This window comes from Limanda limanda, chromosome 13 (genome assembly GCF_963576545.1).
Source record: "Limanda limanda chromosome 13, fLimLim1.1, whole genome shotgun sequence".
Taxonomy (NCBI): domain Eukaryota; kingdom Metazoa; phylum Chordata; class Actinopteri; order Pleuronectiformes; family Pleuronectidae; genus Limanda; species Limanda limanda.
Genome location: NC_083648.1, coordinates 21073057 through 21094306, shown reverse-complemented (window position 1 = coordinate 21094306; position 21250 = coordinate 21073057). Strand labels below are relative to the sequence as shown.

Genomic DNA, 21250 nt, shown 5'->3' with positions numbered 1-21250 from the left:
CCAAACCAACGAGATGTGGACCTCTATGACATCATCAGGTGTCATTTATTTAGGCCTAAGCCACAGAGGACGTTAAAAGTGTTGAGTTTGACCTTATTGCGTAAAACTGTTTTGATTTAATGTCGTCCAGTGTCTACCCCACCTCTGGCCCAAAGTCAGTTGGGATTGGCTCAATCCCCCCCGCGACCCATTAGCTGTGCAGGTGACATGACAAACTATTCCTTTAGTTGCTCGTTGTACCTGTAACTTGTACAAACACAAATTGGATTAAATGCATCAAATAGACTCATTCCTTCTGTAAAGTCAATTTTATTTATTCTGATTGATAGAAGCATTTTTAGAAAATATACTCATTTTCAGGCCTGCAGAATCAGATTAAAACTGTGATTCACGAACTTAGATACTCTTGAAGAGATGGGAGCGCACGATAACACAATTTCTCAATCATCACCGTCAGCATACAACAAAAGCATACTAACAAACACATTTATTAAATGATATATTATCACAAATAAAAACATTATTGTTAATTACCACAATGGCTAGTGCAGTCTTAATTTCAGTATTTACAACATCATGAGTAAATAAAGTAAAATGTCACTTTCAGTAGCCGCAGATTGTCAGCAAAGGACAGGGAGGGGGTGAGAGTATTATCAACATTAAATGATTTCTGCACTAATGCATAAAACAACAGTTACTGAGCATACTGGAGAGACACTGGAATACTGGGTGTTTGAATGACCAGTACTTTATGTACTGCATGTCACAGCTTCTTTTATGCCTGAGAAAAACCATAGCAAGTGTAACCAGTTAAAACAGAAGAGCATACAGTACATGCACTTTCAGCAACAAATGTTAACATGTATTAAAAGAAGAAGAAGAAAAAAAACAGCTGCGTCAGTTGAGTGCACAGTTTTAAAAGCTCGTCTCTCTCCAGTCCTCCCTGTTCAAGTCCGGTGTTCCCTGCGAACCTCTCCCGCTCCACTGGTGACGTCATAGCACATCTCTGTTACCGAGCTGGGGACTGTCACAACCTAAAGAAGCAAACATAACAGTGTTGCATGATTTAAAAGATTTATCGTCATGTGTAATGTCTGAGATGTTGTGGTAGAGACAAGCCCACAGACCCAAACCTTCCCTCTCTCTTCTGAGAGATTTAGCATGTTGTGTAGTATACAGTTTTATTCCACTTTCAATCAATAGTATTCAGTGAAAGAGCTCTGTAAATCCACTGTATACCTACAGTATGCACCCTATACAAGCCCACACAGACATGGTAGCTGGTGAACACAGCACAGCCTTTAGCAGATTACAAGTCAGATTTGATTCAAGAGTTTGAACGGAGCTGGAAATGGGGCCAACATTTGATTCATCGACCACAAACATCTCCAAATAAATGCCAGGGCTGCTGTAATCAGCTGGGTGTGTAAACCTTTAAGATATGTGCTTTGGTTGTTTCTGTGAACTCCAATTGGCCAAAGTAGCAATTCATGTTGGTTTTAAGCAACAAAAATCAATATTCCATATTTACAATGGGTCAAATACAGTTTGTAGTGCAACAGAGAACTATCTAATTACAGCTAGCCAATGAGCATAGCAGCACATTTAGCTGCTAAATGCTACAAGGAGAATACATTTTGGACTAGCATTGATCAAGTGGCAGGGGAAGCTATTCTAAATGAAAACTAATGTTGCCCTGTGTCTTCGGGGTGTTTACACAACAGTTTGCTAAAACATTAACTGTATCATTTATATGAGGTGAAAATATGCCAGATGTTGTGATTTAAGCGGTTTTAAGCTTGCCACGCTGCCCCCAGGTGGCCAAATGATGCAAATGTAAATTTCCTACAGAATAAGGAGCAAAGAGATTACCCACAGAAGTAATCCCTCTTACACTTTAATTCAGGTTTTAATTTGTAGGCGAAACAAATGTGGATATGCGCCTATTGGCCTGAATACAAAGTATCTGCTTGATGTTTCACACAGCCTATATGACCAGCTCTGCCACCATTTGTACCACGTGGTCCCTTTCATCACTCTCCCACTGATGATAATTGAATTGCCCTGCAGCAGGTTTTTGAATTATATACTTCTGCATCACAGGGGTATTTGGCGTTGGTTTTGCCGAGTCATTCGAAGCCCCTGAATTCATCTGCCTGAGGTTTTCATCGTTGGTGCCAAACCTCTCAGTGTGGAAAGTGATATTGAATCAGCTATACACGGCTGCCTATTATTGCAATAATGGAGCACGGTATCAAATAGGAATCAGCTCCAATTAAAGCAGGAGTGACAAAAGGTCCTAATTTGTCAAATGATGAAGCTCTTGTCTAATAACACGCTTATCCAGGCAGCCTCAGATCCGGCTGCCAGCTGCAGTGACAAGTATCTGGGGAACAGCCAAATCACCTTTTTAAATTACATCTGGTGATGTCTTTCTTCGGTCAGTCATTTATTGAATAACGGAACAAGCGTGCCTTCAACACACAGGGTAGGACTCATATATGCACTGTACAGTGAAATGAAAAAGTTTACACACAGTCAAATATTTGGCAAAACTTACACTTGTTTTGCTTTGCTTCAATCAACTTTCTAAATGTCGCCATAACTGTGACGGTGCAAACTTTTTCCTTGGAAGTGAAACAGATACACTTACACCTGGTCCCGGGAGAATAGTCCAGAGATCTGTTTCTGTACTGGGGGAAACAGGGCTTTTTCACAGGGAATCTGCGATTGGAGGACCTCTCCAGATCGTAGGGACTGTCCCGTTCCATGCCTGAGGGAAAGTGGCAGGAGACACACACTCACAGTGGGGTGCAGGAACGTAACGGGGGGGGGGGGGGGGCTTCAAAGTGGTGCACAGCCAGCATGCTCTACAGGCTTGGGAGCACATCAAATACAGACTCGTGCTGCTTTCATTTGATAAAAAATAACAAAGGCTGTACGCCATTGTTATGAATTATGGTAAAAAACAGCAAGATGTGCATTCATCTATGACATTCATGTATGTAGTAGCTAAACAGCATGCATACTGTGTATGTACATATATTATATACACACATTTGTGCAGCACAAAAGCAACGGTCTAATACACAGAGTCAGTAAAAACTGTACCTATGTCAAATGAGCTGGACTTCTTGTTGTGATGTGATGTCACTGGGAATCCATTACGGTCTTCTTCCTCATCTGATTGGTGGAATGATCACAATCATAGTCATCATCATCACAATCACACAATCTGATTCTCTCTTTATGGCCTTACTGACGACAACAACATATTTTATCCCCTGAAGTTTTAATAAAACTCCCAGTACTTGGATATTAGCATTAACAGCTCCCATGACTGTACAGAAAATGACAATAAAGTGGCATCAATGGGATAATACTTCTCCTATTAAGGCGGTGATAGGAGTCCTGTTAAATGATGCTACCGTACCCTGACTGATGGCAGGATCTGTCCCCTCTGTCCCAGGCTCGGCAGAGGACGCCAGTGGGCTTGTCCTCTCAGTGTTGCCCTCGTCTTGACCGATCGGCTGAGCTGGAGGCAAACTCCTCTGCTCGCTGCTGGGTTCTTCTCCTGGACTGACAGGCGAGGTCTTGGTGTTTTCTGGAGAGGTCTTGTCTCTTGAGAGGTCAAGACTGGACTGAAAGTGGAGCATACAGGAGTATTCAGTGATGTAGGAGTCAACTGTGTGAGAGATGTTTTTTTCCCCTACATGCTGGTTACATACTGTACCTTATTGGGAATAGGAGGACGCTGTCCCTCTAGTCCTCTTGTTCTCTGTTTCTCTTCTCGGTTTCTTTCACTCTGGTCTCCTTCTCGTTCCAACCTTCCGGCCTCTTCTGGAGACAGAAACAGAAAAAGACAGCACAACCTTTACAACGATCGACTGAAGCTTCTCCTCATGCAGAAGCATTTCATGTGCTTTCTCTTTAACCACATAAACCCTGGTTGGATAAGGGCAGAAAATATGGATCAAATTAATGAAAAAAGAGACCTACATATAAAGTAAAACGATGTAATGAAATACCAATGGCCGACTTGTTTCTCTTACATTTTCTGCATTAAGACTAAGGGACTCATAGAGCAAGCTAGACAGAAATAAATAGAAAGATATATAGACAGAGAGATACATATACAGAGAGATGGAGAAAGATAGAGCGTTAGAGAGCGGCACAATGAGAGAGAAAGAGAGATTTATACAAATAGAGAGAGAGATGGACAGAGAAGGAGACTAATTAAGATAAAATGAGAGTTAGAGACAGACAACCATCTTTTTTACATATGTGTGCATATGTAAATAGCAAATTAACTTGTTCAGTGATGTTATGTGGAAAACTTTGCAGCAGTTGTTTTTAACGATTTTCAATCAGAGTGGAAAAGTGAACATCTCTGAATATCTCTGAACCCTTTGTCCATTTTTAATGTCAAGTTGCAGATTGTTACATTGATTTTATAACATGACCAGTTGGGCCTCCGGCTGATCTTTTAATGCCTTCTGAGCCAGACGGCAGGTTTACAAGAAACTGAAACCTGAAGAGGTTCAGCTTGTTACATAGTCTAGACCTGAAACTAACAATAGTTCTCAACAATTAGCCTCTCTCTTTGTAAAGGCCCCTAAAGTTCAGAGCTGTAGACCTCTGGGACTCAGCCTAGTCAGATCAATGCCACTCTTCTACTTCATCTCTCATTAAACTCACATTGACAGAGCTCCCTATAACCAATGTTCGCCTAATGAGGCCGGGGTTTCAGATGTCGAGCTGCTTTATTTTAGTCTTTTTACCCAGAGACTTTGAAGTGGGAAACAGACACGCTTCAAAAAATGTAGAGAAATAAGATCATCACAACATTGTTCATAAATTGTTCATCAACAGCATCTAGCTTTCATTGCAATGCACAACTCCTCAAATAACATCAATGCAATGATGAGTTTGAAAAACTTGAATTGCTAATTGAATGTGGCACATCACTGAAACTACAGATAATTAAATCAAGAGTTTAACTTCACTATGCATCATCAAACAATGTTTCATATTACATGTAAATGTATCCATCTAAAAAAGAGTGAGCTAGCGCAGCTATATTTAAATACTTGAGTATTCTATTGTTTATTCCAGCGATTCATTTAGTGATCAGATAAAAAAAATATTTTGCCTTATTAAATAGCAATAGCAATAAACAAAAGAGAAGGAAAAAAAACTTTTGGATTCCTTTTTAGAAGATCCAACATTTTCTTTGGTTAAATTGCAAACTCAACCCATTTAGTACATTTAAGTGCCATCTGGTTTAGAGACAGATGCAAGAAGATGTCTAAAGACATTAAGAAGGTTCTGGATGTTGTAACCAGTCAACACAGACACAACACAGACGTGTGAACATGTCCATGAGAGATAACAAGGGAGCAAGACATAACAGTGCTACTGCACACATGAAACAACGGTAACAAATACCCAGTGACTGATCTAATATGTCATGTAAAAATAATTCTGATCATTATGACAGTGTGTTGAGATGAATTGGACTGAGGCTGCCATAGTTTGAATAATTCACACGAGACACTGACACTTCAAGGGGAACCACAAGAGTGAGGCTGCCCACATTAGGATGCCGAAACAGGTTGAAACATGGTGACCACTGGGTAATACATCTGAGTAACCACAGTAATCATTTCAGGCCTAATACAGTGATATGGAAAGTCTGTACTTCACTAAAACAGATACTAAAAACAATAATTTACAATCTAGTCCCCTTGTTGTTTCCATTACTGACATTTGTTTGAACTGTAAGAAGCATGTCATAATCAATTAAACAAAAATGCTTCTCAGCAGGGTTAAGTTGTTAAAGTAAACCAACATGCTTCCATTTCATTAGGTGATCAGTTCAATTCATTACAAGTGGGACTGCAAATATGAGGTGTCTGTGTTTTGGGATTTGTTCTTTTACACTTTGAATGCACTCACACCATTTTGTGTTTAGAAAGGTAAGAATTCAGAAAGTCAGTTTGGCTGTTTGCATCAGGAATATGAAACAGTGAATAACTCAAAACTGTTAATACAATACTATTAATGTTTAACTTGCAGTACCTAGACTCTCCTGCAGGTGTCTCTGCCTCATGGCAGTCAGACTGGGCTTGGAGCACTGTGGTGGCGGCTCTGGCCTCAGCCCACTGGGGGTCACGCTCCCACTGCCGCTGTGTCTGTCCTCCTCCATCTCGGCCCGCGAGTCGGTCAGAGGGACGATCCTCTCCTGCCGGCCCGCCTCCATCTGTCTCTCCGTCTGCTGTCTGCAGGACACCACGTGGCCGTTAGTCCGAGTGTCTGTGGGAGCATCTGAGATGGTGGTCGATCTGTCGGTGTCCTGGTCCATCGCCTTCATGTCACAGGAGCTGCTGCCGTCTGAGTCATCGATTTCCGCTCCGATGCAGCTGTACACCATGCTGACCAGGTCGGTGGACTGTACAGGGACGGAGAAAGACAGACACATCAAATCTGCAATCAAACCCTACAAATATTACACCTTATGTATTTACATTTATGATATCTGGTGCTCTCTATATTCCAGACTTGTGTTTTGAGGAGCTACTTAGTTCACGCAGCTCTCCAGTCTAGTGGTAACAGTGGTGAGAGTGAAGCTTATCGATGAGATTTTAAACTGTAGTGAATTCAATTAGGCCCAAACTAAATTGTCTCATTAGGCAAAGGGAAGTTCCTCAGAGCCTCTCAAGGATCAGTGAGGATCCACAGACTCTGTTTTGAGAGCAGAAGGGATTTAAATGACTTCAAATCTCTTCACACACACACATGCATGTCTTTTCACACGTGTGAGCGCAAGTTTGAGCAAAGATTTAAAGGCCCCGTATTGTAGAAAGAGAGATTTCTATGTCAGTTTGATTAGACCAGATCTAGGTGCTGCATTGACACTGTGAAAGTATCAAAGCACTGAATCCACAGAGAATTGCAAACAGCCTATATTCAGACACTGTGCCTTCAAAAGGAGCCGTCAACACCCAGGTAATGTCAGAAACAGTCTCTTGGCTCGTCTCCCAGTAGGGCCCACTTAATTTATTAACAACACAACAACAAGCAGTTATGTGTCACAAGTATAAGAGTCAGAAACTGGTTGAGGAAACACTGCCCGATTGTTGGATGTCAGGAAGTTGTATATTTAATTTCACAGAGGATAAAACTCCTCCAAGGTTTTATTTCCCCCCTTGTTAAGTAGTTCTTATTATGTTTGCTTGTGAGCAAGATTGCACAAAAACGTTGAATGTAAGGTGACTATTGGGCCTTGGCGGAGATATGAGCTCCACTGCCATTCTAACTAGTTCTAGAATACAAGAGCTCTATAGTTGGAATTTGACCTTCCAGCTAATTTCTGTGCTGACTGACCATCACCAATTGTATTTACTGGAGACTTTAACCAAACTACAGTGGTCTCCTGGTCGTGTGTTACTCAGAAAAACAGTGCCCACTCAGAAGACAGGCTGAGAAAAAATACAAAACAACCTGTTCTTGCTGGAGCTCCCAAGAGAAGCATGAGAGAGGAGATGTTAAAATATACTGAGATAGATTTTTGCTCTCAAACCAACCATCAAATTTTCAAATAAAACAACGGAAAAGAAAAAGAAAAGGTAGTCCTCCACACTTAAGACAAACAGGCTGAGACTGAGAATAGCAGGTGGTGAGCACAGCACGTATCTATATATGGTGTCATGTAGTGTGGGACTGTAGGAATTGGAAGACGGATGCTGACAACGTGCATCCTGAGTTCGATTGAAAGCAGACTAGGACTAGAACAAATTTGCGTTAACTTTCAATATTCTTCTGTGCCAGATATGTGCAAACATTCACAGAGCAATGTGTGATAAAAAAAAATACTCAGCCAATATGGAAGTGAAATAGACACTGTTATGCTTTCAATAGCACAACTAGATATAGCGGCGCATTGAGAATTCATTGGTCACAGCATCAGACTGTCCCTGACGATGTACCTGTCTCTGGATGAGGCAGGGGGGGATGGCAGGACTCATTCCATTCCCAGGTACACCCTGCGTCGGCCGAGGAGACGCCATGGTCCCGTTTGCTCCTGGAGTAGAGCCCTCTGGCCTCATCGGGTCCTTAGGGTGCTGAATCATGGAGTACACGTTCTCTGAGGCGCTGCTGGGGCAAACAGACGGAGAAACAAACACACGTTTGATGTCTGAGTTGAGTCTTGACCCTTGAGGCCAAGACACAATGAGTAGTTTGTCCTCAAACTGACTCACATTTCTGTATTTTTATATGCTGTAAATTAGTAAAACCTTTTTAAACTAAAATATACAATAAAAGCATGTGTTTTATAGGGTTTGCTTTCATGCTACCGCTACGTGAATGAATATAATAAGTGTAAAACTCTCATAACAAAATCACATAAATCTAACCCAACAACAACAATTGAACACTAGATAACAGATTCCGCAAAATACTCTAGTTCGATCAATTGTCTCCCTACTGCCACGGGCAGGGTTGTGTTAACAAGGCATGTGCAGTGATGTTCATGTCCCCACAGACAGGGCAGGAAATGGCTTATGCACTGAAATTCAGCAGCAAAATCTGCGCTGTGATTCAGTTCGGTAAGTACCTGCCGTGTAGGCACATGATTTCAGTGCCCAACCCTCCTGCATCCTTTTCACAGGAAAAAAAAAAAGAAAAAAGTCCACAGTTAAGGGACAGATCTTTGTTGCAGATTCTATTTCACTGTCCTGCAGTAATGAGGACAAAAGAGATGGAGTTAAGAGGGAAGCCAAGGTAATGCAGCAACAACGTCTTTGATTGCTTAGCAACAATCTGGAGGTAAAACGCAGTAAACAGTTTTAAGAGGCTCTTCTTATCTATAGCTGCATGGCCTTCGGATGAGTCATCCATCCTCATTTTCCTCTCTGTCACGCTGCTGTACTGTTGTAGAACTAGGCTGTTGACCAGCAGAGGCGGCTGCTCCCTCAGGTTTTGGTTGAGTCACAATCCCATTGGGTTCAATTTGGAACCACTTCTCTCAGCTAAAACACTTTTAAGTTCCCACTGAGTTCCTCTTCTCCTCCATGTTGTCCAAGCGTGTACCTGCTTTTAATGTTGGTGTTTGCAAGGAGCTCCATTCTTTTCTTTCTTCTACCATCCGTGTTATTGATTTAAAAAAAAAAAGGATGTTAGCAGAAAGAGTTTAAAGATTGTACGTTCTCATTTATAAACCACGGTTCCGTTGTAACAGCAGCTTTAATGCACCCAGTGCCATAAATTAAAAACCAAAGTAAAAAGAGACGGCAAAATATTTTCCCCCATTAAAATATTTATGAAGCTATAAAGAGAGGTTAATGCCCAGCACTGGCTTAATTTAACAGCCGTCTCCTTCTCTAGGTCTGTGCATTTCAATGTTACTTTCACCCCCTCCTTCCACTCAGCCCCTCAGCAGTGTACTAACTCGGAGTCCTGATTAGAGATGGTGGAGCTGCGGTTCTTGCGGAAGCCAGAGAAAATGGACAACACGCTTCGTCTTTTCTTCCTCCGCAACGACTGGGCCTGATGGAGGGATGACAACTGACTGAAAGGACGAGAAAGCAGAGGAAGGAAAGGAGGAGAGATGAGGTTATTGGTAAAAATTTAGTTTAAAGGGCAAAAAACAGTGAGATTGAGAGTTAGAGGTCATTTCCCTGAGATGGACTGATTCCATCAGCCCCAACTGTAATTGACAAGTTTTCTGTAGAAGTCTGCACTGACAACCTGATCCCTCACAGCTGCCTACACTGTGCATACTACATTACTTATGCTAATGCTCCATTTAACACTGACAGATAGCAGACTTTGTATTCCGAATGGCCTGTGCAGATGGTTTAACAAGTTTGACAGAAGGCATAGTTTTTGCTGCCAGTTAATCCTTACTCATGCACTGTCTGCCAGTGTTGGCATTGAGCACATTTTATCATGCAGCCTCATCATTGTTTGGGAGCCATCACCATCATGTGGCTGGAGAAGACAAACTGCGCTTTGAGTTGCACGTTTATGAGCAATTTTTGTGGATCAAGCTAAAGTTTTTGAGCTGTGACACGAACATACTATAATTCGGTAATAAATGGCTTGAGTCAGTATCCAGCACCACCTTAAACACTGAGCCCAAACTGGGGAGGTTGGAGGATGTTTTTTCAATACAACCACTCACGACTTTAATTTTACAGCAAACAAAGCATTTGTTTTTGTATTTCTGTAATGATTGATACGTCACTAACAAAGACAAACGACAAGTTAACCTGACCATAGAAGGAATAAGTGCGGTTTCTCTTGCATGTAGTAATAACTGCAAGTAAGAAACAGGAGGAATCCTTGTTGTGATGTGGTTGCATATTAATATATAGGTATTATTCTTGCAACAGGTTAAAAGGTTTTATATTATTTTGTGTTGTTGGTGCTCTAATGGTCTCTAATGAAAGACTGTGCATCTTATTCAAATGAAATACAATTCAAGTGATACAGTTACATTCAACATTATGTGATTGAGCATTGATGACATTTGCATTTTTAATGCACTGATAGTATTAGAAGATAATTGTGAAGCTAAAACACATTCACCAAATGAGAAAAAAATCCGAGCATTATCTCGTAATTATAAAGTCTCCAATAATTATGACTCATTGGGTCAGGATTACAACTTGGCATCTTGTAATTAAATCTCCACATGATAATTATGAGAAAGCTGTGCCATAATTATGCTAAAAAGTCCAGTCACTGCTTGAGAAGCCAGGACCGTGATGACCACGCCTTTTTACATTATTTACTTTCAGAATTACTTTGGAAATTCAATCTAATCCATCCATCTATATAGCATCATTGGTACTATAAATGTGTCAATTTAACCCTGAAATCTCAAATTACTGGACTCGATCACCTTGACATTACAATAACAGCATTTTTCCCACATGAGGGTAATTAGAAGTTAAAAAGAAAACTAACTATCTGCCTCAGGTCCCATTCACCAACATTGTTAACTTGGCCAAGGAGGTTATGTCTTAATCATCGTTTAACAGGATCGAGCAAAACTACGAGACAGATTTCTTTACAAAACTTGGTGGAAGGAAAAACCCATTGAATTTTGGTGTGGCTCCAAAACGATTAATTGATCTTGATTTAAAAAAGAAATCTGGAATGTTTTAGGAACTAATATGAGAGTTCGCTGTGGTCACCATGGTAATTCGTTATTTACATATTTGTTTATATTGATTAGCATTTTTTCATGACAACACAAAAATAAAACTGATTCCGCCAGCTACCTGTCAGGTAGAACTCTCTTGCTGTAGAAATCAGGTAGTCCATCCTCCAACATGTTGACTGCTCCGTTCTCTGAGCCGTGCTACGCACACACACAAACACACACACACACACACACAGATAGAACAACAGAATAACAAAGATTAATCTGCCACGTCAACAAAAAGCTAAAAGATTGGCAGAAGGTATTATCATTTCAAACGGTTGGCTGGTAAACCTGAATCCACTGCCAACAGAAGTCTGTTTTGTAAGACAACTCCTCAGCGTGCTGCCCTAACTGAGTTTGAACCAGGTTAGAACCGCAAAAAAAAAAAATATAAAGCTTTTATAAAAGTATCTTAACAAACTCACTAAGTTGGAGGCCGCCCCCCCAGCCCCTAGGAGATGGCTGTGTATGATTAACATTTGAGTCACTCAGACACATGTGACAGCTTCCCCCTTTAAAGGAACTTATTTTTGGAGAGTGCCACTGGCATGGAAAACAAAATGAAGAAAAAAGGTTCACACGAAACAGTCAGTCAACAGATTGGAAAGAATATATATATATATAAATAAATATACGTATATATACATATTGAGCTTATTTTCTCACCTCTACACCCTCCATGTCCTATAAAATACATGGACTACCTTCACACTGCATTAATGCAGGGGAAATTAAATATATGTACCATGCTGCCACTAGCAAATAAAACAAATTATTGAAAAAAAAGAAAAGTAGAAGTATTATCTATCATAAAATCAAATCAGAATCTCGTTGTATTTGTTGAGCGGGAGTAGGGATGTCACAAGTACTGAGATGATGACAACATTCTAAAAACGTCACAGTACTCTTTTTATGAAAATTTTTTTTAAAGTACCGTAGATATCGTATAAATAGAATATATAAGTGTGTGTGTAGATGTGTTTGTACAACGTGTGTTCAGCCTCTGCTCTTTTCTTACAGTCATTGTGCTATACCTGATAACTGAAATCTCGTAATTTTCCTATTCACCACTGTTTTGTTTTTCTCTGTTAATAGTAATTTCTTCCCCCTTCTGGGGAGCAGTCATGTCATCCATCTTTACATACAGTCCACGCTACATGGCATCAACTCACAGATTCAGGAGGGAGGTGCCCTGCCCTGTGTCTCCGCGGGGGGCGTGGCCGGACTTGGGTCACGTGACGTAAGGGCGAGCCGTTGGTGGGGAGGGTGGACAGACACTCCCATGATGCTGAGTGGGTGAGAGGAGCAGAGTGGGGCTGGGCAGGTGGGGTGGGAGAGGAGCTGGATTCGTCACCTAAACCTAAAGTGAGACGGAAGAAAGGGTCGTTGGCAAAGCTGACATTATTTACATTTTCTCTCGATGAATTCTGAAAGAGCTCTTGAGATCAGACTTTTGTTAACTCAAATATGAAACTTTTAGATAAATATCTGATATAAAACTAAAAAGAAACACCAACAGATCGATTGCTGTGAAGCAGAAAATGGTTCACAATGTTCAGAAACTCTTATTCTTATTATACTTATAAAATTACCACCAAAGTAGAAAGAGTTTAGCCTGAGGACAACATCAGAGAACAATGTTAATGCTTTAATTCTAACATAACTCACATGCAAAAATGAATTCTAATAGGATGAGCTTTGGCACAGACTAAGAAAAAGTGGCATACTTTGTGTGGCTGATGAAATGCAGTCCTTTTTTTTTTTCATGTACTTGAACGTCAATCGACCCTGACCCGTTGTGTTTTTATTTTAAATACATCACGCTGCAGCAGCACGAGGCAGAACACTCACTCAGTCTGGTGGAGACAGGACGGATCCTTCTGGTTCTGGAGCTCCGCTTCTTAATAGCCATGGTATCCTTTCATTAGAGGAGACAGTTATATAATCAGAGGTGGTTTTATTTGTGAGACAAGGTCCAGGTACACTCAGTTTATTAGGCAGAGCTGGCTACAACTAATAAAAGTCTAGTACAACAGTCCTGCCATAAATCCCACCTCCATGAAGGTTTCAATGTTCAGGTTTTGATGAAACGGTTTCAGAGACGTGTTAATTCAACTTTATGGTCCTGTTGGAGACTGCAGTTTGTGCTGCTGTGGAACTGCCTCTTGTTATGAAAGCTGCTTTGATTATTTTTGTTCTCCAAAATGATGAATCCATCCACCCACCCACTTATTCATCCATCCATCCATCCATCCATCCAACTACTAACCAATGTACCCATGCATCCATCCACCCACATTTTCATCCACCCACATAATTATCATTCATCCATCCATCTACTGACCCATGCACCAATCCAAATCTCTCCTCTCTTCCGCTCCCTTCACTGGTTACCAGTGGCTGACCGCATCAGTTTCAAAACATTAGGCTCCTCAATGGTGGAATGAGCTTCCCAATGACATCAGGACAGCAGAAAGTATATACATATTCCGCCGCAAACTAAAATCACATCTCTTCCGACTATACCTTGAATAAAAAATACAAAAAATCTTTAGTTTAAACCAAAAAATTAGCAGCCCTTAAATGGCACTTACTTATAGCACTTTGTAGTTTGGCTTTCTTGAAGAAAATTGTAATTTCTGGATTCTTGTTGTTGAGTTTTTACTCACATGGTTGAATGCACTTATTGTTAGTCACTTTGGATAAAGGCGTCAGCTAAATGAAAGGTATGTAATGTAATAAAAATCGCTGTCTGTGACTCACATATCTCAAGAAATGTTCATCTCATCGGCTTCACACTTGCAATTTGTACTGCACACAATGAAGTGCATGGTCAAATGCGTTGTGTTTTGGACACATGATATGTTGAATATTAATAATTTTTGAATAAACCAACAATCATTAGCAGTGGTTGCTGGGACTAATCAACGTAAGTGTCGTTCTTGACGACACACTCGTTCACAACAATGGCAACTTCAACTGATTCTCCAGTTCAGGGTTCTTTGTACTGAGTTGAGCTTCATCGAACTGTGAATAAAGAGGTGAACTTCTGTGGCAGCGGTCGCCCAGCATCAGCAGTCTTAACAGTCAGGTTTAGCACGGGCACTGCACTAGTAATGTATAACGCAGCACAATTCAATAGCCCTACAATGAACAGTACATCCTCAAAACAATGTCTCAGTTACTGCCCATACTGAAGATTATAACCTTCATAGAGGCAGGATTTACTGCAGGAGTGATCTGGGTGTTTCCCCCCATCGAAGGTATTTGGTGCAGAATCTGAAGAAAAATAAACCAATCTCTACTGTGCAGAAGAGAAGAGTTTTAATAATGAACAGTAAGGCGAGAATATAAAAACAGCCTTTGTGTTCAGGTTCGCCAGTGCCCACTGCAGGGGCAGGAACACTCTCAGTAGACTGGAAAGGTTTAAGCTGTGTGAGAGAAGCATCGACTTGCTACAGTAACTAAGTCAGCTGGAAAATGGCTGCATGCACTGACTGAGAAAGTGAAACGCTTTGAAGACATTGATACTGAAAGTCTTTTGTTACCACTGTTATTTTATATGGCACAATCATTGAAACGTGAAGGAGTCCTTCAGAACACGGTGCTCACAGCATATATGTTTTTTTTTATTAACTTATTGAGTAGAATTTTTTTTTAAACACATCCCTGTGTAGTTATTTTTTTAGTATTGCTTAAAAAGAGCTTACATTCGGAAACAAACAAATAAGTGGTGGCCATGAAACAATGCGCGTACACGAAAAAAATAATGAGATAATTAACTTACTAACATGATTTAGCTGCTTTTGTCTGCACTGACTCAGAAGAGGTTCAGACGTTGGTGGCAACACTATCCAATAACAGCACAGGGCCCTAAAGTGTGTTTACATGTCTAGTGCCCAGGGAGAGAGAATCAGCAGCCAGCCTGGGGATAATGGTGCAGACCAACTGTTGTAGGGTCGAATTTGTATCCTTATTAACTTAAGGCTATGACTTGTGTTTTCCCCTAATTGTCCAAAGTTGGCTCCGTGTATTAAAGTCACAATAGTCCAAAATTATGCGAAACTGTATTGTTCTTAAAGAGACGTCAAACAGCCCCAAGGAACATTTTCAAACAGATTTTTAAAACAGTCAAAACTCCAAATAAAAGGAATTCTCATATTTCAGAAGTTGAAACTGGTAAATTTTTTTCTCCAATTTTGTTGAGGAACTTTAACTTTAACAGCATATTATCAAAATTGTTCAAAATCAAACAACTGCACTTACTATTCCCAGGTTGACTCCGAGGTCCTCATCAGTGAATTCCAGAGACTCCACTATTCTCGACTGTCTGATCGTGCGTCTTCCCGTCCCAGGGTCGTCCCAACGCTTTGCCTGAGACACCTGCCGCAGCTGTGACACACACATCAAACACGTGCACCGTCACATATACACGACAATATGCCTCAACACAGTCTCAGAGGAGACGCATGTCTGCCAGTTGAACTTTGTACTGTTGCGTTTGTAAATCCTGAGGGTAAAACAAAAACAAAAAAATATATCAACAGAATATAGAGAATAAAATGCAGTCTCTTGATAATCAAAATGGACAGAGGCAAAATGAAGTACACTCCGGTACTTCAGTGAAACACAGGAAGGAGAATGAGATGTAACAGTCGAGTCAGTGGATGGAATACAAAACAAAGCAGTGGAGTGTCCCTGCCAGAAAGCTATTTTTGCCTCAGCTTTCACTGGCTTCACTTTAAACATTTTAATTTTATGGAGAGGAGAACGTGCAGGATGCGATCGTGTCCTCAGCTGGCTCATGATGTAGCTGGTATGTCGTCTCTGAGGACATGGTTCTCCTTGCTTTATAGTTTTGATCCTTAATTCCAAGAACACCAGATCAAAGCCTAGAAGATTCACATCGAAATGTTTCCAGAAGCATCAAAGTTAGACATGTTACAGAAAGCCTTAAATTTAAGTTTTGTAGAATTACGGATTCTTAACTCAATACATTGAAACACATAGTTGGGTTTTGAGTTTGACATTTGATTGTAATCTGGCAGCATTTCTTGTTGTTATTCTTATTGTTACAGGCTGATGTGGCTGGAGGCACAGTAATATGACAATATCAATAATGTGTGTGATCTGTACTAGACCTTTTAAAGACTAATGGATACACGGCTTGGAGAAAACATGCTTGCTCCCTTTCAATCCATGACTCATCTTTCTATGAAAATATATTGACTCACAAACCATAATATCATGCACAAACACGGCACATGTCACTGGATGTAAACAGCCACGAGTGGTTTTCTTGAAGCTGTAGTAGGTTAAATATGGATTATTATGTTCCTGTTGGTAAGAAGCAAGTGTGAGAACAATCCAACCAATGAGGAAGAGGATGTTTGGATGAACATCAATCCCAGGCAATACTGGATGCAAACCAGTCGAGTGAGAGTCCGGGACATTTCATTTTGCTGTCCAGGTTTCTGGGTAAGAGCGTCCACACTGCCTGTGTGAGTTGTGTGTCTGTGGCATGTCTCCTGAGACCACTTTCAAGACCTTGAAACTTGTTTAAATGAATGATGAATCACACACCTATATAAACTCACTATTTACCATGAAGAGGAACACAGTTTTAGTGGGTTTTGTGTTCTCCCCACTCTGACTGAAGTTGGACTGGATGTGAAAAATACAACGTCACATAAATACAGCATTCAGGTTACAGCAACATTTGAGTCACAAAAGATTTTGTGTTGCCAGGCCACTGTCAAATAGGATCAGACCACATGTATGTAAACACACACAAAGCTCTCTTCAAGCCAATTTGAGTTAGGAACTCTTAATAAATAACACAGACGAATCTGTTTATTTAAAGACGAAAGTTGCTTGTTTAGTAATTTTTCTTGCAGAAGCTTGGAGGAGAAAAATCAATAGCCTTCTCATCCCTGTCCATTAAATATGAGTCTGGAGCCAGGAGACTGTTAGCTCAGTTTAAGACGGCAAAACAGAGAGAAAACAAAAGGCAACAAAATTCTGCCTACCAGCACCTCCGTGGTGCTTGTATCTTGTTTGTTTGATTCAGACAAAAACTGAAGTCTAAAGAAATGCGTGGGACTATTTCTTGGCTCGCAGTAGAGACTTCCTGCAGTCTTGTCATCATCACAGCCAGGTTGCTAGGCAACCAGCTGAAACAGACTCCAGAAATAATTGAAATGATGATATCTGTGATGTTTTGTGTCGGATATATATTTATGATCTATCTTTAGATCATGTGCTCAAACACAGGAAAGTGTTTATTTGTTGCAGTTGATAACACTCAACCCTGAACACCACATCAGACTTTCAAATCAATACATCTGTGCTAGAAAGTTACACATTTCAGCTTTAGACTAGAAGTTTAAAGTGTATTTTCTACCACCTACAGAGAAGTCATGCAAAGTTATATTACCAGTACCAGTGTTTTATGGGTTGTGTAGAGCTCTTGTAGAATCTGATCCACTATGGAGTTGGTCAGGTAAGAGACCACAGACAACTTCACCTCCCTGAGACAAAGACAGAAACACAAAGAGTTCAGTCAGTGTCTTAGCTGAGCTGCCTTGCTTGATGCTGCCGTTTCACCGGCTCTCTCTCTTACTCCAGGGCTCTGTTGATGTCCTCCGCTGCTCTCTCCATCAGGGCGTTGCGGATGGAGGAGCGAGGGATCGAAACTTGTTCGGAGATGGACGAGAGAGGCGGGCTGAGTCTCTCGGCTGCCGAGCAGGACATGGGACACAGTTCGCGGCACAGAGACACCATAGAGTCCACAACAACCTGAACAAAAAAAACACAGAGAAGATATGTATTATGTACATTTAAAATAAAAATCTAAATGTAATCAAATATATATACTGTATAATATTTTCAAAACATTTAATTAATCATTCACAGTGTGATTTGCTCGCTTAACCTTTTCTTATATATGACTCTGTCATTTCAATCTATGTTGGTAACGAGGGTGCCCACACACAAAGGTCAGTCTCCCACGAAACAGATTCCGAGAGACAGGTACACAGAATAAAGAGTGAAAAAGAGGTTCTCACTTGAGAGAAAGAGCCGCATCGCATGGCACAACTGTCTGAAACTATGAGGTCTGACTGCGTGGATGGTAAAATAAATGTATGGACCATAGCACAAGCATGGAGGTAGCTCATGTAGTGTGGGAGTGAGAGCATGCTGCAAGTAGCACAAGTTATAGATCTCTTGGGTTATTATGAGAGAAAAAAAGGTGTTGGTTCATTATGAAACTGTAGTGGGACTAATTAGAATATGACAGCCACAGTCGAGATAATTATTGGGAAACACTGGTATCTGCAATGCAGCAATCCAATTATCCACATATCAACCAGTAACTCTTCACTCTGTTCACACCTTCACCAGTTCAGCACAAACCTGGATATTTTGTGTGGGAATTATTCACCAATCGATATTTCTTCAATGTAATTAATTTTTTACCCTTGCAAATTGGAAACGCAGCCTCATGCATGGTAAGAAAATTGGAAAACACAAAACAAGGATTTACATTGTGCCTCAGTAAGTTGATATTCAATAGATTCATTCCTCGGGGCTGTGCTGCCTTTTTTTTAATCATTCGACCGCCTTGTGCTGCAGAATCCCCACATTACCAGAATGGACCTAAAAAATGTTAAAAGTGGTTCCCCCCTGTGAATTTAAATGCGGCATTTCGTTTGAAGTCAGCATACCTCCGCCGCGCACACAGTCATACGCTATTAATTGGCAATTTAAATGCAACTAGTCCAGGGCTGTACTGTTTAAAATATCTGTGATTACAGCCGCGGCGCGTCCCCAAACCCACCTGCAGCTCTTTGTCCGCGGCTTTGGCCAGTTCTCCTGCCAGAGTGTCCAGGCGCTGTCTGACGGGACCGTCCACCGACAGCACGTGGGCCAGCTCGCACAGAGACGGGTACAGCTGAGACACACAGCAGGGCAGAGAGAGAGAAGAGGAGGTTAAGATCAGTGGAGGGCGACTTGAGTATCAAAAGTAAAAGAACTCGTTAAGTTGGATGTCAAATATGGATTATGTTCACTTGGTGTAATGGGGGGCTCATCCCTGTCTGATATACACTGCATGGCTGTGAAATTTATTATTTAAACTGTGTGTTTGTATGATGCCATATAATAACTTATAATACAAGACTCTCACCTATTGTCGAAGGTTTTAATTTGACATTCTATAACTTAAAAGCCCAAACCATCCTTGAACCTGATGCAGAGACTTGTCTTTACGAAAGTCTAGACCGAAATGCTGTGTCATTGGTTTAGGTTGGAAAAGCATAAACATTCGTGGTGATTAAAGTTTTCTGTAATTTTCTTTGGCAACCCAATAGCTCATCATTCAACCTGAATTAATGCATCAATTCATCAAGTTATTCATCTATTCAGGATTCGATTTCTAATGACTCACAATTCATAAAGAAGTATCACAACTCCTCATATAAGAAGGCGAGCTAAAGATTTTTAAAATAATTGCTTAAGTCAATTCAGTGTTAGTGAATCATTAATTAACCATTAGTTAGTAGTTGTTACATATTAATCCTGTAAATTTTACAGGATGGAGGGAGATGGATCAGTTGTTTTACAGTGTAAAACAACTGATCCATCTCCCTTTCCTCAGTCTGAATGTGAGTGTATAGAGTTCAAACGCAATTATAACAAACAGATTTCTTAGCCGTCTGATGACATGTGGGGCCATTGTGGCTGCTAATGTCTGTGCTATTGTTTTAATAGTACATTTGGTTTGTATGCTGCACAGTTTCTGTTTGTTCTGAGGTTTGGGTTTGTTGGCTTTCTTATTTTATTCAATTTATTTGCTTACTTATTCATTTTTTACACGGTTGTTGAATAAAAACACTTTGCTAATAATGTCCAGTGAGAGAATTAAGACAATGAATGGACAGAGGGTAATGGATAAGGGAATAGGTGAAGTTGTGTATGAGTGGGGTCCGTTGTAAAGTTCGGTATGTGTGAATGAAAGTAAAGCTGGAGGGGGCTTGTAAATTGGGAGAAAAGAGACATGGAAGCAATATCAACAAATGTTATGTTTAACTTTGCCCATAAACATAACATTTATAGCTTCTATTAAGATTTTCAGCAGCGAGACTTGGTTGCTATATCGATCCTTTATAAAGTCAAGAGCAATTTTTGAATGCACTATATGAACTTTGTTAAAATGCATTGTAATGTTTGGAGGATTATTAGAATTCTGCTCAGTAAGTCAGGAGATAAATGTTCTGTGAGGGATGCTGAGGCAAAGAGAAGCTTCCCCAAGGGAACAATAATACAGATCTTGTCTTCATAAAGAGAACCATATTAAAAAGTGGTGAATCATAAAATACAAAGTAACTGGTCATTATAGCTGCCAAATATATGTAATGGAGTGAAATTTGGATTTAATTCCTACAAACGTATATGTGTAGATGTATAAAGTAGCATTAAACTACAAGTACATCAAAAGTGTCATATATACACACACACACACACACTCACAGCTCTGGAGTTCTTAGCTTCTTTGAGGATCTGTCTGGCCGTCTGGACCTCCTCTCCTTCCTCGGAGCCTTTCAGGACACACACCTGCTGCTGCACCCGCACACACAGGCGCTCCATCACCTACACCCACACAAAATTGATGCAGATAATAAGCAACAAACACAGGATATTCAGTGTATGATCTAAATAAGGAACTTGACTTGTTCAGCATCCTGCGAGGACACACGCACGCACACAAACCTGTTCAGCAGTGCTGGTGACGAGACCCTGGTGAAGCCGGAGAGCCTGTTTCTGCGAGAAGCGCTGAGTCTGGTTGTTTCTAAGCAGGGCACGCTGGATCTGTCTCACACACACACACACACACACAGAGAAAACAAACAAGGAGCGAGAGGAGCGGAGATGACAGCTGTTTACAAAGCACAGTGTGCAGGAGACAGGTCCATTTGCATGGTAATAAGGAAACTGGAGAGAGAGAATTTTGATCCCCAGAAATAAATGGGGAGC

At 40.7% G+C, this 21250-nt stretch overlaps 1 protein-coding gene across 1 annotated transcript in view; it reads right to left on the bottom strand.

Moving 5' to 3' along the window:
- Positions 1 to 993: 993 nt before the first annotated feature.
- carmil3 (capping protein regulator and myosin 1 linker 3) overlaps positions 994 to 21250 on the bottom strand; it is a 98504-nt gene continuing 78247 nt past the window's right edge. Inside the window, exons 24-40 of the mRNA XM_061084852.1 lie at positions 20987 to 21085; positions 20747 to 20866; positions 19056 to 19169; positions 17838 to 18013; positions 17658 to 17745; positions 15482 to 15607; positions 13067 to 13133; positions 12388 to 12575; positions 11292 to 11371; positions 9452 to 9571; positions 7989 to 8157; positions 6082 to 6451; positions 3734 to 3840; positions 3434 to 3641; positions 3112 to 3183; positions 2654 to 2773; positions 994 to 1034 (exon numbers count right to left, since the gene is read on the bottom strand). Coding sequence (XP_060940835.1) covers positions 994 to 1034; positions 2654 to 2773; positions 3112 to 3183; positions 3434 to 3641; positions 3734 to 3840; positions 6082 to 6451; positions 7989 to 8157; positions 9452 to 9571; positions 11292 to 11371; positions 12388 to 12575; positions 13067 to 13133; positions 15482 to 15607; positions 17658 to 17745; positions 17838 to 18013; positions 19056 to 19169; positions 20747 to 20866; positions 20987 to 21085 — 2265 coding nt within the window. The remainder of the gene's footprint in view (positions 1035 to 2653; positions 2774 to 3111; positions 3184 to 3433; positions 3642 to 3733; positions 3841 to 6081; positions 6452 to 7988; positions 8158 to 9451; positions 9572 to 11291; positions 11372 to 12387; positions 12576 to 13066; positions 13134 to 15481; positions 15608 to 17657; positions 17746 to 17837; positions 18014 to 19055; positions 19170 to 20746; positions 20867 to 20986; positions 21086 to 21250) is intronic.